This window comes from Ovis aries, chromosome X (genome assembly GCF_016772045.2).
Source record: "Ovis aries strain OAR_USU_Benz2616 breed Rambouillet chromosome X, ARS-UI_Ramb_v3.0, whole genome shotgun sequence".
NCBI classification, from domain to species: Eukaryota; Metazoa; Chordata; class Mammalia; order Artiodactyla; family Bovidae; genus Ovis; species Ovis aries.
Genome location: NC_056080.1, coordinates 126,605,946 through 126,623,814, shown reverse-complemented (window position 1 = coordinate 126,623,814; position 17,869 = coordinate 126,605,946). Strand labels below are relative to the sequence as shown.

The 17,869-nt window shown below is 36.7% G+C and overlaps 1 protein-coding gene across 1 annotated transcript in view; it reads left to right on the top strand.

Moving 5' to 3' along the window:
- COL4A5 (collagen type IV alpha 5 chain) overlaps positions 1-17,869 on the top strand; it is a 262,054-nt gene that overhangs the window by 108,580 nt on the left and 135,605 nt on the right. The window contains exon 2 of the mRNA XM_004022429.5: positions 14,452-14,511. Within this exon, the coding sequence (XP_004022478.1) occupies positions 14,452-14,511 (60 nt within the window). The remainder of the gene's footprint in view (positions 1-14,451; positions 14,512-17,869) is intronic.

Genomic DNA, 17,869 nt, shown 5'->3' with positions numbered 1-17,869 from the left:
GCTGAGTCTAAAGGTAGAAAATTAGTTTATTAACTTGACATATTTTTTAATACAGTCATTTACTCCTATAAGTTTTCTTCTAAACATTTTTAAATGCATCTCATATGCTGTCATATTTTCCGGTTTTATTTTCATTTACTTCATAAGAGCACTAATATAACCTATTATTTCTCTTTTGACCCAAAGGTTAATTTGGAACAAATTGTTTATCTTCTACATTCTTGTAAATATTCCAATTTTCCCCTGTTATTCATTTATCATTTCATTCCATTGTCATGGAAAAACATACTTTGATTTCAGTTCTTTAACTTTTATTGAAGTTGATTTTTATAAGATTTAGCATATAAGCTATCCTGGAGAATGTCCTATGCATTCTTGAGAAGAATGTACGTTATACTCTTCTCGGGTAGAGGGTTGAACAGATGTCTGTTAGATCTAGCTGATCTATGTTGTTGTTCAAGTCCTCTATTTCCTTGTTGATTTTCTGCCTTGCTATTTTACCTATTATTGAAGACAATTCAGCTATTGTTGAATTGTCTATTTCTAACTTGTCATTTTTTGTTTCTTGTATTTTGGGGTTCTTTTGCTAGGTGCATCTATGTTTCTACTTGTAATGTCTTTCTGATATGTTGAGTCTTTTATCATTATAAAATGTCCTTTTTTATCTCTGGTAATGTTTTTTGTTTTATTATATATTTTGTCTGTTAGTATATCCATACAGCTTTGTTATGGTTGCTATCTTAGTTTGTGCTGTATGATAAAATACCACAAACTGTGCTGTGCTTAGTCACTCAGTTGTGTCTGACTTTGTGACCCCATGGACTGTAGCCTGCCAAGCTCCTCTGTCCATGGGGATTCTACAGGCAAGAATACTGGAGTGGGTTGCCATTCCTTTCTCCAGGGGATCTTCCCAACCCAGGGATCAAACCCACATTTTCTGCATTGACAGGTGGAATCTACCATCTGAGCTACTGGGGAAGCCCAAGAATGCAGTGGGTAGCTTATCCCTTCTCCAAGGGAACTTCCCAACCCAGGAATCGAACCAGGGTCTCCAGCATTGCAGGCAGATTCTTTATTAGCTGAGCTACCCAGGAAATTGAGCTACCACAAATTAGGTGGCTTATAAACAGCAGGAATATATTTTTCACATTTCTGGAGGGTGGGATTTTGGTATCAAGCTGCCAGCATGGTCATGTTCTGGAGAGAGCCCATGTTGCAAACTGCTGACTTCTTGTATCCTCACATGACAGAAAGAGGGCTGCATACCCTTTGGCTTCTTCTTATAAGGAGACTAATCCTACTCATGAGGATCATACCCTCATGATCTAAGTATCTCCACAAACCTCACCTCTTAATATCATAACACTGGAATTGGCATCTCAACATATGCGTTTGTAGGGACAGGGAACAAATATTTAGTCCATTTCTGGGAACAAATATTCAGTCCATTTCTGTTGCTGTTTGGATGATTGTATTATTTCCACATTTTTTATGTTCAGTCTTTTTGTATGTTTTCATCTAATGTGTTCTTCAATAGACATCATTGGATCTTGCTTTTTTATATAGTCTGCAAATCTGAATTTTGATTGGCTTGTTTAATCCATTCACATTCAATGTTATTATTGATATGATTGGATTTTGTCTGCCATTTTACTTTTTGTATTCTGTATTTCTCATCCATTTTGTTGTTTTCTTCTTCCTCTATTCCTCTTTTATTACCTTCATTTTTGAGTGGATATTTTCTAGTTTAATACAAAATTTTCTTTAATGTTTTTCTTCACTGTTTTTTTTTGTTTGTTTGTTTGTTTTTTTTTAGTTTTCTTTATGGTTGCTCTAGTCACACAGAGTCGGACACGACTGAAGCGACTTAGCAGCAGCAGCAGGGCTTATCATGGATATCATAACCTATCATAATCTATTTAAAATATAGCAACTGAATTCCACTAAAATATAGAAATATTATTTCTATGGTGCTTTATTCTTTTTTCCTCCTCCTATTATTATACATATTATATCTTTGTATGTTAGAAACTTAAAAATAAAATATTTTAATTGAAATTAGAATGTTGTATAACTTTGTCTTTAAAGAAACTGAGAAAAGCAGGGAAAGGAAGTATATATAGTTTGTTATACTGAACTTCTTATATAACTTTTCTGGGTTTTTTGTTCATTTGATTTCATATTATTATCTGTTATAAATTATTTCAATACTTTGCTCTCATGACCTCCTTAGTTATGTTATTGTCAAATATGTTACCATTCTGTATGTTATAGGCCCATCCCATTATACTACATGTTTTATGTAATTGCATTTTAAGTCAGTTAAGAGAAGAAAGATATAGAAATATGCGTTTTTACTGCCTTTTACAGTTATATGTGCTGTGCCGTGCCCAGTTGCTCAGTCATGTCTAGCTCTTTGTGACCCCATCGACTGTAGCCCACCAGGCCCTTCTGTCCATGGAATTTTCCAGGCAAGAACACTGGAGTGGTTTGACATTCCTGTCTCCAGGTGATCTTCCCAACTCAGGGGGGATTGAACCCACATCCCCTGCATTTCAGGTAGATTCTTTACCACTGAGCCACATGGGGAGACCTTACAATTATATAGTTGTATCTAACAGCATTCCTTTTCTTTTTTCCTGTGGCTTCAAATTACTGTCTGGATTCACTTTTTTTTCAGCATGAACAATTTCCTATAGTAGTTTTTGTAGAGCATGTCTGATTGCAATAAAATCTGTTTGCTTTTGTTTATCTGGGAATGTCTCTAGTTTCACCTTTGTGTTCCAAAGATAGCTTTGCTGGCTATAAGGTTCTTGGTTAATAGTTTTTGTCTTTGAGTACTTTTAATACGCCATCCCACTGTCTTTGTGCATCCATTGTTTCTGAGATGTTATTTGTTAATCTTTCTGAAATTCAGTGCTAGAGAATGCCATTTATCTCTTGCTACTTTCAAAACTTTTTCATTGTCCTTGTTTTTGAATGTTTTTACCAAGATATTATGTATGTAGTTCATTTTTAGCCATTATTTCTTCTACTCTTTTTTCTTGGCGGTATTGGCTGTTTGTTGCTGTGCATAGGCTTTTCTCTAGTTGTGGCAAGCAGGGGCTATTCTCTAAATTGCCATGTGTAGACATCTCATTGTGGTGGCTTTTTTTGTGGCAAAGCATGGGCTCTAGAGCATGAGGGCTTCACTTGTTGTGGCACATGGGCTCTGTAGTTGTGACTAGTGGGCTTAGTTGCCCTGTGGCATGTGGGATCTTCTTGGACTAGGGATTGAACCTGTGTCCCTTGCATTGGCAGATGGACTCTTAACCACTGGACCACTAGGGAAGTCCTCTTCTATTATTTTTTCTCCTACTTATTCTGTCTCTTCTTGTTCTGTTACTCTGATTACGTGTAAGATGATGCCCTCAATGATGCCCTATACTTCTCTGAGGTTCTGTTAATTGTTGTTCCTCATTTTTCTTCCTGTTGTACCATCTATTTTAAAGTTAATTGATTGTTTCTTCTACCAGTTCAAAACCGCTAGACCATTCAGGTATGACCTAAATCAAATCCCTTATGATTATGCGGTGGAAGTGAGAAATACATTTAAGGGCCTAGATCTGATAGATAGAGTGCCTGATGAACTATGGAATGAGGTTTGTGACATTGTACAGGAGACAGGGATCAAGACCATCCCCATGGAAAAGAAATGCATAAAAGCAAAATGGCTGTCTGGGGAGGCCTTACAAATAGCTGTGAAAAGAAGAGAGGTGAAAAGCCAAGGAGAAAAGGAAAGATATAAGCATCTGAATGCAGAGTTCCAAAGAATAGCAAGAAGAGATAAGAAAGCCTTCCTCAGCGATCAATGCAAAGAAACAGAGGAAAACAACAGAATGGGAAAGACTAGAGATCTCTTCAAGGAAACTAGAGATACCAAGAGAACATTTCATCCAAAGATGGGCTCGATAAAGGACAGAAATGGTCTGGACCTAACAGAAGCAGAAGATATTGAGAGGAGGTGGCAAGAATACATGGAAGAACTGTACAAAATGATCTTCACGACCGAGATAATCATGATGATATGATCACTAATCTAGAGCCAGACATCTTGGAAAGTGAAATCAAGTGGGCCTTAGAAAGCATCACTATGAACAAAGCTAGTGGAGGTGATGGAATTCCAGTTGAGCTGTTTCAAATCCTGAAAGATGATGCTGTGAAAGTGCTGCACTCAATATGCCAGGAAATTTGGAAAACTCAGCACTGGCCACAGGACTGGAAAAGGTCAGTTTTCATTCCAATCCCAAAGAAAGGCCATGCCAAAGAATGCTCAGACTACTGCACAATTGCACTCATCTCACATACTAGTAAAGTAATGCTCAAAATTCCCCAAGCCAGGCTTCAGCAATATGTGAACCGCGAACTCCCTGATGTTCAAGCTGGTTTTAGAAAAGGCAGAGGAACCAGAGATCAAATTGCCAACATCTGCTGGATCATGGAAAAAGCAAGAGAGTTCCAGAAAAACATCTATTTCTGCTTTATTGACTATGCCAAAGCTTTTGACTGTGTGGATCACAATAAACTGTAGAAAATTCTGAAAGAGATGGGAATACCAGACCACCTAACCTGCCTCTTGAGAAATCTGTATGCAGGTCAGGAAGCAACAGTTAGAACTGGACATGGAACAACAGACTGGTTCCAAACAGGAAAAGGAGTACGTCAAGGTTATATATTGTCACCCTGCTTATTTAACTTCTATGCAGAGTACATCATGAGAAACGCTGGACTGGAAGAAACACAAGCTGGAATCAAGATTGCTGGGAGAAATATCAATAACCTCAGATATGCAGATGACACCACCCTTATGGCAGAAAGTGAAGAGGAACTAAAAAGCCTCTTGATGAAAGTGAAAGAGGAGAGTGAAAAAGTTGGCTTAAAGCTCAACATTCAGAAAACGAAGATCATGGCATCTGGTCCCATCACTTCATGGGAAATAGATGGGGAAACAGTGGAAACAGTGTCAGACTTTATTTTGGGGGGCTCCAAAATCACTGCAGATGGTGACTGCAGCCATGAAATTAAAAGACGCTTACTCCTTGGAAGAAAAGTTATGACCAACCTAGGTAGTATATTCAAAAGCAGAGACATTACTTTGCCAACTGACGTCCGTCTAGTCAAGACTATGGTTTTTCCTGTGGTCATGTATGGATGTGAGAGTTGGACTGTGAAGAAAGCTGAGCACCGAAGAATTGATGCTTTTGAAGTGTGGTGTTGGAGAAGACTCTTGAGAATCCCTTGGACTGCAAGGAGATCCAACCAGTCCATTCTGAAGGAGATCAACCCTGGGATTTCTTTGGAAGGAATGATGCTAAAGCTGAAACTCCAGTACTTTGGCCACCTCATGCGAAGAGTTGACTCATTGGAAAAGACTCTGATGCTGGGAGGTATTGGGGTCAGGAGAAGAAGGGGACGACTGAGGATGAGATGGCTGGATGGCATCACAGACTCGATGGACGTGAGTCTGAGTGAACTCCGGGAGTTGGTGATGAACAGGGAGGCCTGGCATGCTGCAATTCATGGGGTCTCAAAGAGTCGGACATGACTGAGCAACTGAACTGAACTGAACCAGTTCAAATATACTGTTGAGCCCTCTAATGAAATTTTCTTTTTAGTTTTCTTTTGTTTTTCAACTCTAGAATTCCATTCGTTTTTTTAAGTATGTTTCTTTATTGATATTATCTATTAGTTGAGATACTATCATTATACTTCTTTAAACATTGTTTCCTTTAATTCTTTGAACATATTTGTATAATGGGTGCTTTGACATTTTTGTGCACTAATTTCATCATCTCAGCCCTGTGAAAAGTAGTTCTATTGCTTGTTTTTTCCCCTTTTGTATGGGGTACTTTCTTGTTTCTTTATGTCTTGTTGAAATGTGGAGTTTTTAGGTAATGTATTTTAGCCAATCTGATTATTGATTCTCCTCCTCTCCAGGGCTTGTTGCTTGCTTGTCCATTTTTTTCAATGAATTTGCTAGACTATTTGATTGAGGTCTCTTTCCCCAACATGGTACAGCATTTGATGTCACTACCCAAAGGTTGTAGCCTTAGACATGTTCACAGTCACCTTAATATGACTATGTATTTATCAGGGTTCTCTTTGATGGTTTTTTCCCCTGCTCTCTCTCTTAAGGTGATTTCCTTTGGTATCTTACCCAGCTATAAACCTTCACTGATGACTTACTAGTGGCTGTATTGTTTTTGACAGTGTCTTTGAGCATGCATGGGGCTTCCCTTGTAGCTCAGTTGGTAAAGAATCTTCCTGCAGTGCAGGAGACCCAGGTTTGATCCCTGGTTTGAGAAGATCCCCCAGAGAAGGAAATGGCAACCCACTCTAGTATCCTTGCCTGGAAAATCCCATGGAGAGAGGAGCCTGGTGGGCTGCAGTCCATGGGGTCGCAAAGAGTCAGGGCACGACTGAGCGACTAACACTTACTTACTTACTTACTTACTTACTTACTTACTTACTTACTTGGGCGTGCATTGCTCCAGGTTCTGACAGTTAATTTAGGGCCTGTTTCAGAAGTTAATCTTTGAAGCCAAATCTTTGAGACTTGTTCTAGTTTCAAGGCTTCTCTTCTTTTTCTCTTTCTCCAGGTATCTTTGGTAAATTGTAGCTGATTTGTGGTTTGACTTGTTCTCATAAAGCTATCTGCCTCTTCTTAATTGCTTTCCACCAAAATTTCTGTTGTTTTTGAGAGTGCCCTTTGGTTTAAAATTCCCCACATCTGTTCCAGGTAAAGTCAAGACCCTTAGGGAGACCTTCAGAGATCTTTGTTTTTTATGGTCTCCCTACCTGTCAACTGACCCACCCATGCAAAATCTCTGTGACTGCTCCAGAATTGATGGCAGAAATAGTGACCCTCTTTTTTAGAGTGACACCCTGCATTGTGAACAGGATACTAGAAGGACAGTAACATCTGGTCTCCTCAGCTTGATTACACTAGCATCAGCCTTTATTCTATGAGTGACCAAGTCCAGTACTCTTAGCCTGCCATGCCAGAGGTTAGATCTTTTATGAGTTGGAACTGTGTGGAAGACAAGAATCACAAAACTCTCAACTGTTCTTGCTTGGAGTACTTCTGTAGTTTGGAACTGGGCATTACTGTAATGCTCAACTGGGTGATGGAAGGAGACGGAGCTCTGCATTCATGTCTGCTTCCCACCTTGTGTGGAGCTTTTGTCAAACTCAGCAGGGCAGGAGGAGAGGAAAGGAGTGGGTCATGGCTAAAATGCCATATTTATTCACACTGAAATTTAGTAAATTTTGTTGAATGAGTGTTTCTTCATTTGCTGTAGGTTTTTCAGATAAAGCCAGAAATTTTTTTTCCTAAATTTCATCATTTATTGTTGTTTCCTTAGGGAGATGATTCATAGAGTTCCTCAAGCTCTCATTTACAAAGTCATCTCTCTTATGGCGTGGCACTGAGTTTGTGTATAGTCCATCATAGTTTTTTTCTATAATGTACCATATTCCAGATTTGTCTGATTATTTCATCACAGTGTGCCATTGTATTGTCTTTTCTAAGATAGCACTTTCTGTTTCTGTCCTTCTCTTTTGTCTTCTTTCGGATTTGGGTATTGTCCTTTCTCTAATAATTTGGAAAACTTGGCTTCTTTTAAGGTTTATCCTGGAAATTAGAATTCCTATATTATATGCTTATCATATCAAAGTCTAAAGTAATCAATGTCCATATTTGTTTTTTACAGTTACAAGGGCATTAGGATCTTTAACTTCACTCATCCTCTCCTAACTTACATTGTTTTATCACTGTTTTTCTGTTGCTGCTGCTGCTGCTGCTGCTAAGTCACTTCAGTCGTTTCTGACTCTGTGCAACCCCATAGACGGCAGCCCACCAGGCTCCCCCGTCCCTGGGATTCTCCAGGCAAGAACACTGGAGTGGGTTGCCATTTCCTTCTCCAGTGCATGTTAGTTCTGCATTTTTGAGCACTGCATCTGTTTTTATAATTTTGTTTTATAGTTAGTATTTTTTAAAATTCAACCACAAGTGTATTATTTTTTCTCTTATTTCCATTTTGTATTTTAAACCTTCCATTTCATTTGTGTTTCCTTTCTTACACAGGAGAAGATATTCAAAAGGTTTAAATTTCCTTTTGTGAGGTCCTGCTGGGGGCATCCTTTCTCGGTTTCTGTTTGTCTAGAAATGCTTGTATTTTTATCGTGTTCTTGAAAGGTATTTTCACTGGGTATAAACTATGGGTTGACAGTTTTCTTTTTGCTTATTAAAGATGTAATTTCATGGTATTCTGTCTTCTGTTGAATATCTGAGAACTTATCTTTAAATTAATTGTCGCCCATTTGAAGGCAGTCTATCTTGCCTTTATTGATGCTTTTTAGGGCTTTTTTTGTTTTTTTTTTGGCTTTATGTTCTGAAGTAACCCTATTTTGCATCTAGTTTGGGGTTTGATTTTTCTTCCATTGGATCTGCTAGACTTCTAGACTCACAGATGTCTTTAATTAGTTCTTAAAAACTTTCCACCATTATCTCTACTATTGACTCTGCCCCATTCCTTCTTTCGCCTCTTCTTTCTATAACCCAAATTGCCTGTTTGCTATACTACCTCACTCTTTCTTCCATGCCTCTTAACTATTCTTTTACATTTCTCATATGTTTCATCTCCATGTTACATTATAGATCATTCCTTTTCACTTTAATTGTTTTGACTTTACTAAGTCTATCTTCAGCTGTTATCTAGTCTGCTGTGAAGCTCATCCATTGAATTTTAAATATCATAGTTTTTACTTTTAGAATTTATATTTCAGTTTAGCTGTTACCTTTTTTTACATGATTTCCTTTATTGTCTTAAAGTTAAAAACCTTTCATCATTGTAAAAATAGTCATTATGTATTTTGTTTCTAATAATTCTAATATTTGAAATCTTTGCTGAGTAGTTTCTGCTATGACATGTTTCTCCTGATTTTTGCTTATGGTATTTTGCTTCCTTATATGCTTAGTGATTTTTGAGTGTAAGTGCTTATTTCCCTCTCAAAAAGGATTTTTAAAAAAATTCTCTGAAGTTTAATATGAACATATGCTCTTCTATGGGCTTCCCAGGTGGCACAGTGGTAAAGAATCTGCCTGCCAATGCAGGAGATGTGGCCTGTCTGAGTCAGGAAGATGCCTGAGGAGGAAATGCAACCCACTCAAGTGTTTTTGCCTGAAGAATTCCATGGACAGAGGAGCCTGGCAGGCTACAGTTCATGGTCCATAGGGTCGCAAAGAGTTGGACATTGCTAAGCACACACACATGCTCTTCTGCATAGGATTTATATGCATTTTGTCCAGACTCTGGAGGTCGAAGCAGTTTGAGTCCACTCTAAAAAAATTTACAGTTTGAAGTTAGTGGGCCACCCAGCTAAATGCTAACTTGAATTGCAAATCTGTAGGATGGCCAGCTTGTGGTTATAGTTTTTCAAGGATCTTTGCCCCTTGTTCTTCTCTGTTGAGATCCAAAATATCTTTTTCTTAAAATTCTCGGGGGTTATTTTGTATATGGTTCTCCCTTACACTGAAAACAGGGGCTTCCCTGGTGGCTCAGAGGTTAAAGCGTCTGCCTGCAATGCAGGAGACCTGGGTTTGATCCCTGAGTCAGGAAGATCCCCTGGAGAAGGCAACGGCAACCCCACTCCAATATTCTTGCCTGGAGAATTCCATGGACAGAGGAGCCTGGTGGGCTACAGTCCACGGGGTCGCAAAGAGTCAGACACAACTGAGCAACTTCACTTTACACTAAAAACAAGAATCTCAAATTCCCCAAGTCTGGTAAATGCCCTTGGGGCAAAAGTAGTTTCTATGGTCAGTTTATTGGAATTTTTTCCCCTTAGATTTTGGCCTGATAAATCCTATTGTGCTTCTCTTTGAGGTTTTTAAGATATTTTTACATTCTTTGCAAGTATAAGAGTTTTTTTTTTAACTGTTTTGATACCTAACTCCATTATTGGGATATTATTTCTCTGTGCCATTATTTTGTAGTATATATCTCAGATCATCTGAAGCAAAATCACCTAAAAATGTTTATTAGAATTTTAGGTTCTGATAGTCAACCTCAAGCTTACTGAAATAAAATCTTTAGGATGGGGTCCTAGTATCTGAATTTCTGTGAGGTTTTATAAATGATCCTAATGCATACAGAAGTTTGCTTTCATTTATACATTTAATCTTTTTTTTTGACTGTAGTACCCTGAAATCTAAATTTATTGTTTTTTTATACTTGCCCAGCATCAAGGTTAACAGCCCAATATTTTTACATTTATTTCATAGTAGTGTTAGTCACTCAGTCGTGTCTGACTCTTTGTGATCCCACAGATTATATAAATCACCAGGCTCCTCTGTCCATAGGATTCTCCAGGTAAGAATACTGGCGTGGGTTGCGATTCCCTTCTCCAGAGGATCTTCCCAACCCAGGGATTGAACCCAGGTCTCCTGCATTGCAGGTGGGTTCTTTACCATTTGAGCTATAGGGAAGACCTATCTATTTCATATTCCAACTTTTATCAAATAGCAAACGTGTGTGTCTGTGTATGTATATCTGTTTCTGGCCTTTGTATTTTGGATAATTGAGCTGCCTATTCTTTGAGTAATACCATACTGTTTTAATTATTGTATCTTCATGATATGTTTTATTTGATAATAAAAAATCTTTTTTACTTTTTATTATTTTCTCCCACACTAAAAAGTGTATAACATTGCTATAGTTGCACTGCTTTTCTTGCTTCAACAGTCTTCAGTGACTTTGTAGAATAGTTTTTCCACAGTTTTTGAAAGTTTATTTTTTTAAAACTTAACTCCTACAGTACTTTTCCCCTATGGACTTAAGAAGTCCTTTAGACTGAGGTACTTAATAATGTTTTTTGTTCACAAAAATTTGTATTATAATTTTATTGCTTAGCATGGCCATTTTGCTCTAGATACATTTCTACTACATTTAAAAAAATTGGAATGCAGCTATTTACATTTTCTGCAGAGCCATTAGGAACACTCCCAAGCTCAAAGGAAGTCTCTTAAGTTTGATAACAATTATTGATTATACAACTCATTTTCACTCGGTAAATCCTACTGAATCACAGACTATAAAAGCTAGAAAACACCTAAAGATATATTGTCTGTCTCTATAAGTTTACCAAAGAGAAACCTGAAATCTAGGGTACAGGAATGACTTATCTGTAGTCACGTAGTGAGTCAGTTCCTGAGGTAAAATCAGGATGTATTTGTTGCATCTTGGAGCTTTTTCTCTTCCTGTTGTATGCTATATCATTATTGCATTATATTAAGTATTCTTTTCATTTGTTTGGGCCTGACTTGTTTTGTTTTACTAGATTGGAAGTTCCTTAAAGGCAGCACTCATTAATTTTTTTGTACAACTCAGCCCTAATATTGTGCTTAGTTCTTATTAAGCACCTAATCAGTATTGATAGATGTTGATAAAAAATAAATTGTTCCATTTAGCAGATGTCAAATTGAAGCTATTTCCTTGTGAGCATCACGATTATAACTGTAAGAAAAGTGGCATCTAGTGGTTGGTTTATGTATTACAGTTTCCTTTTGTTTCTTGAACTGGGTACTGGAGTCATTTTCATAACCTAGGTGGAATAAATAGAATATAAATTAAATTTTCAAATTGAATTCAAGCATATTTTTCTGTAGCCACCAAATGTTTTAAGCAGGGACCTCTCTAAAGTATAACCACATGTTAAGTTATAAAGAAGTGCAAAATGATGAGATTATTAATTTCTAGAAAATCTTTGTATAAAATCACTTCCAAAATGGAATGCATGACTAAAGTTTTATTGTTTGTTTATAAATTATATTACAAGTTGAAGGATATTGTTGGATACTGAAAAATCAGAAATGCAATTATAAAGACAAGTTGCATATTATCTTCTCCATATTGATGAAATCCTGTTAGGTTGTTGCTTTAAATTATTTTCAGGAACTTAGTTTGTATTTTAAATGTTAGAACTCCTTTACTTTTTTTTTTTTTAAATTTTAACTGTGCTATAGTTGATTTACAATATAAGTTTCAGGTGTACAACCAGTGATTCACAATTTTAAAATTTATACTGCATTTATAGTTGTTAAAAAATATTGGCTATATTCCTTGTGTTGTTCAATATATACTAGTAGCTTATTTATTTGATACATAATAGCTTATACTTCTTAATCCCCATCGCTATCTCCCTTCTCCCCTCTTCTTTCCCTCCACTGGTAACTACTAATTTGTTTTCTATATCTGAGTTTATTTCCTTTTTTGCTATATATACTAGTTTGTTTTACTTTTTAGATTCCACATATAAGTGAAAATATTCAGTATTATGGGCTTCCCTGGTGGCTCAGATAGATGGTAAAGAATCTTCCTGCAATGCGAGAGACTCAGGTTTGATCCCTGAGTCAGGAAGATCCCCTGGAAAAGGAAATGACAACCCACTCCAGCACTCGTGCCTGGGAAATTCCATGGATAAAGGAGCCTGGTAGGCTACAGTCCATGGAGTCACAAAGAGTAGGACACAACTGAGTAACTAACACACACACACATGCAGTATTATAAATATATACATATATAACATACAGATAACACATAAAAAAATAGAACTGCTAATGATAGATGACAATAGAATATTACACCACCTTTTACTTACAGAACCAAAAGTCTATGCAAATATATTTACATTTATAATGCAAAGTCAAGGTTAATTCTTAGATTTACAGTCATTTTTGATTATCACTATCCTTTACTCCATTAATGAATATAATTGAATGCTGTTAATATGCACAGTCTAATTCAGTGAATATAACTACTCTCATGAATCAATAAATTCTAAAGTTTTTAAGTTTTACTTTGGAATATAGAATTCATGTTTGCACAGAACACTACTAAATATCTTAAATTGATGTGTGTTCCTGACAATTTGTAATGTAATATTTATGTATAGGATTATCCTACCCATTAGAGAGCAGTGATATACTGTCTTTGTATCACTACCTGCATCTAACGTAACCAAATGGCTGGCACATAACAGGTGATCAATATGTATTTGTTGAATTAGTTATATATGTTAGAATGAGTGTGCCTTATTCAATATTAACACCTAACGTGTTTTCTGACTTCTTATAATGCTCAGTTTATATCTGATGAATAAGTAAGTCTGAATAAGTCTATTTAACCTGTAATGTAGTTGATACATAACACTAAAACTAAAGTGTATAACTTAATCACCTATGAATAATTATAGACATATAACAGTTTCATTTGAAATGTCAAATGCACATCTTTTACTGAAACAGCTTTTTGCAATGTGAGTGGGAGATTTCCCCCAATATCAAGCCATTATTATTTGCTGTTATAATTAGGAAAAGGAATTCTAGCGTGAGAGTGACTTCTAGTTGTGGCTGAGTGTGTTAGGAGTTTTAAATAGAAGAACAAGGTTAGCGCTTTGATAAGAATTGGGGAAGGTACTATGGTAATGATTGGAGTAAAGGAAAGCATGGAATGTTGGGAAGGAGGCTACAGTACATTTTAAATCATAGCCTCCCAAGGCTGAACATTATAAACATTCATTTACATATTTATATCACATAATTTCTTTTATTTGATGAGGAGCACAACACCTTATTTTATATAAATGGTGAACTATCTACATATGTTAAACTAATTACTGTTTGTTTTTCTAAGCAGTTCAACTTCATGCAAGAGTAAAGGATAGTTCTGGATGGCAGACATCATCTGTTGTCTTCTTGTTCTAAGGTTCTTATTTTGGAGAAGGGTATTTTTCTGGCTCCAGTACTTCAGTTCCTAGTATGAGAGAATGAGCTTGTTAGTAGTGGCTGTTTAAGGCACCTGGGCTCTGGGAACAGCATCTGAAGTCAAACTTGGAGGTATTAGAGATTAAGCTACTAGTGATGAAAGAGTGGAAGCAAAGGAAAGAAAGGTGGTAAAAGGTAGTATATATTTCATGCTCCCTGATTGCTAATGCATGCAGAAAAGCGAGGGACTTTAAGTGGCAATCATATTTGGCTAGTTGCCAAAGACTTTGCTAACATAGAGTGAGAGGTAATTTCTTACAAGCAATGTTAGAAAAAAAAGGAGTTCCTTAGAGCTGAAAATCATATTAAGGGGAAGTTGTATGGATTTTTTTTTCATTTTTAAAAAGACATTTTTCACTTTATAAGTATTGTATTTTCTCATTTTAAAGAGTTCAAACAGAAATGTATACAATAAAAAATGGATGATTCCTCAGAGATAAACATTGTCTATAGTATTTATCCTTTTAGATATTTTTATGGTAGTTGTTTTAAAAGTTTGGATTGTTGAATTCATCTGAGTCATAAGTCAGAGTCTGGTTTTTAGGTTCATATTTAATGATTTTCCTCCCTCTTTCTCTTCCTTATAGGCTTGCTATGGGTGTTCTCCAGGATCAAAGTGTGACTGTAGTGGTATAAAAGGAGAAAAGGTAAGATATGAGTTAATCCTTCAAAAATTTAGAAAACTAATGAAATACTGATTTTAATTTAAAAAAATAGGACTTCTACCCCAGCATATAATTAAAATGAATATAATAAATAGATAAATATAATTAAGTAAAATGAATTTTACTATGCTGCTTATTTTAGATTACTATAGGGATTAGACTATATCTCAGAAGTCAGCAAACACTTTCTGTAAAGAGCCAGATAGCAAATGTTTTAGGCTTTTTGAGCTACATAAGGTCTCTATCACATGTTTTTCTCCTTTTTAAGAAATAGTCCTTTAATAGCGTTAAAAAGATTTTTAGCTTTTGGACTATTCAGAATGGGCTTCTGACTGCATTTGGCCTGATAACTATAGTCTGCCAATCTCTGATGAATCTTGAAATTACTGACTTAATAGGCAAAAGAAAGTAAAAACAACACTTAAGGAACGAAACATTTATCAGGCTACTAATCTATGCTAGACACCATACTAGGCAATTTCATGTATTTTTGTCTAGTCCATGTAAGTTAATGATTGCTGCATCTCTACTTTCATCTTACTTTTCTCATAACAGCATTCTTACTGTATAGATATGATGATTACAAAGTATTAGTGATGATTAAATAGCACAAACCTAGCTACTATGAATCAGTGACTGACACTGAAATTAGATGTGTTTAAAAAGGGATAGTGAACTGTAGTTTAAAAAGAATTGTACTGGGGGAAGTTGATCATACTCTAGTCTTCATTCTTTGAGACTCAATTAATATTTTTGAATGAATCACTGAACATTACTAATTATATAAGAAAAAGTTCAGGATAGTATCTTCAGCATATTCCATTTAGGCTTATAGAAGGTACACTAGCATATTAAAGGGGTTTAAAAGTCCTGGAGTAAAGAAACCTATTTGTTTTGCAAAGTTATATTTCTAAGCTTTATTTAACCCACTTTCCTTCCAACAGAACACCTATTAATAATAATTGAAGAGTGTTATACAGAACCATTATTTGAGTAACATTAGTTTGAGGGGAGTAGTTTTATGGTAAAGGTAATTTCTGTAGTGGTAAAAAGACCAAGAGGGATTCATTTCTGACATTAGTGGAATGACTTTTATCAGGTTAACTCTTAAGAAGTGAACATTCTGGACAAAATATAACAACTATTTAATAGCATAGGAGAGTGACCAAAGTAGGAAAACAGTAGAGCAAATTCTACCTCTTAAAGAAGGCAAGTACAGTGGGCATGTTTGCACTTATGTACCTTTTTATCCTGGGTGTACCTTTCAGTCTGTGTGGCAACGGATGGTACGATGGCAGACAGAAAACCACAGTTCTAGCGGCTTGAGAAGTCAAGGACAGAATTGAGGATGCCAGAATGGCTATAAAATGATGGGAGATATGCTGGAATGTAGAGAGTTACAGAATGGAGAGCCCAAAAATTTGCTTGGAAATGTCACCCAAATACTTGGTTGAACCTTGAACTTTATATGTATACAGGAGGATTCATTCAACCCAGTAGAAAGGAACAGCTTAAAGGCCGCAATAAGGCAACACAGATTTAACTGCTGTCCATTGAAAGGAAAATGGAGTTTTAAGTGTTAACTGAGCTGAGTTAGCTATTTCCTAAAACAAATGTTCAGTACTTTTCAGACAATATAAAATAATCCAGGATGTGTGTACATATTAAGTACAATGTCCAGTATGCAATTAAAACCTGCTAGATACTAACACAACAAGATCTGTGAAGTAACAAGTAAAAGTGACCTATAGTCAAAAAAAAAAAAAAAAACGACCAATAAATGAAAACTAACTCTGCAATGACACAGATGTTAGAATTTTTAGACAACTGATTACAAAGTAAGTATTCAGTTCAGTTCAGTCGCTCAGTCGTGTCCAACTCTTTGCGACCCCATGAATCGCAGCACACCAGGCCTCCCTGTCCATCACCAACTCCAGGAGTTCACTCAAACTCACGTCCATCGAATTGGTGATGCCATCCAGCCATCTCATCCTCTGTTGTTCCCTGCTCCTCCTGTCCCCAATCCCTCCCAGCAGCAAAGTCTTTTCCAATGAGTCAACTCTTCACATGAGGTGGCCAAAGTACTGGAGTTTCAGCCTCAGCATCATTCCTTCCAAAGACATCCCAGGGCTGATCTCCTTCAGAATGGACTGGTTGGATCTCCTTGCCGTCCAAGGGACTCTCAAGAGTCTTCTCCAACACCACAGTTCAAAAGCATCAATTCTTCGGCACTCAGCCTTCTTCATAGTCCAACTCTCACATCCATACATGACCACAGGAAAAACCATAGCCTTGACTAGATGGACCTTTGTTGGCAAAGTAATGTCTCTGCTTTTCAGTGTGCTATCTAAGTTGCTCATAACTTTGCTTCCAAGGAGTAAGGGTCTTTTTTAAATTATTTTTTAATATAAATTTATTTATTTTAATTGGAGGTTAATTACTTTACAATATTGTATTGGTTTTGCCATACATCAACATAAGCGTCTTTTAATTTCATGGCTGCAGTCACCATCTGCAGTGATTTTGGAGCCCCCAAAAATAAAGTCTGACACTGTTTCCACTGTTTCCACTGTTTCCCCATCTGTTTCCCATGAAGTGATGGGACCAGATGCCATGATCTTCGTTTTCTGAATGTTGAGCTTTAAGCCAACTTTTTCACTCTCCTCTTTCACTTTCATCAAGAGGCTTTTTAGTTTCTCTTCACTTTCTGCTGTAAGGGTGGTGTCATCTGCATATCTGAGGTTATTGATACTTTCCCTGGCCATCTTGATTCCAGCTTGTGCTTCTTCCAGCCCAGTGTTTCTTATGATGTACTCTGCATATAAATTAAATAAGCAGGGTGACAATATACAGCCTTGACGTACTCCTTTTCTTATTTGGAACCAGTCTGTTCTTCCACGTCCAGTTCTAGCTGTTGCTTCCTGACCTGCATACAGGTTTCTCAAGAGGCAGGTTAGGTGGTCTGGTATTCCCATCTCTTTCAGAATTTTCCACAGTTTATTGTGATCCACACAGTCAAAAGCTTTGGCATAGTCAATAAAGCAGAAATAGATGTTTTTCTGGAACTCTCTTGTTTTTTCCATGAACCAGAAGATGTTAGCAATTTGATCTCTGGTTCCTCTGCCTTTTCTAAAAGCAGATTGAACATCAGGGAGTTCGCGGTTCACGTATTGCTGAAGCCTGGCTTGGAGAATTTTGAGCATTACTTTACTAGCGTGTGAGATAAGTGCCATTGTTGTTGATGATTAAATAGCATAAACCTAGCCACTATGGAGAATCCCAGGGACGGGGGAGCCTGGTGGGCTGCCGTCTGTGGGGTCGCACAGAGTTGGACACGACT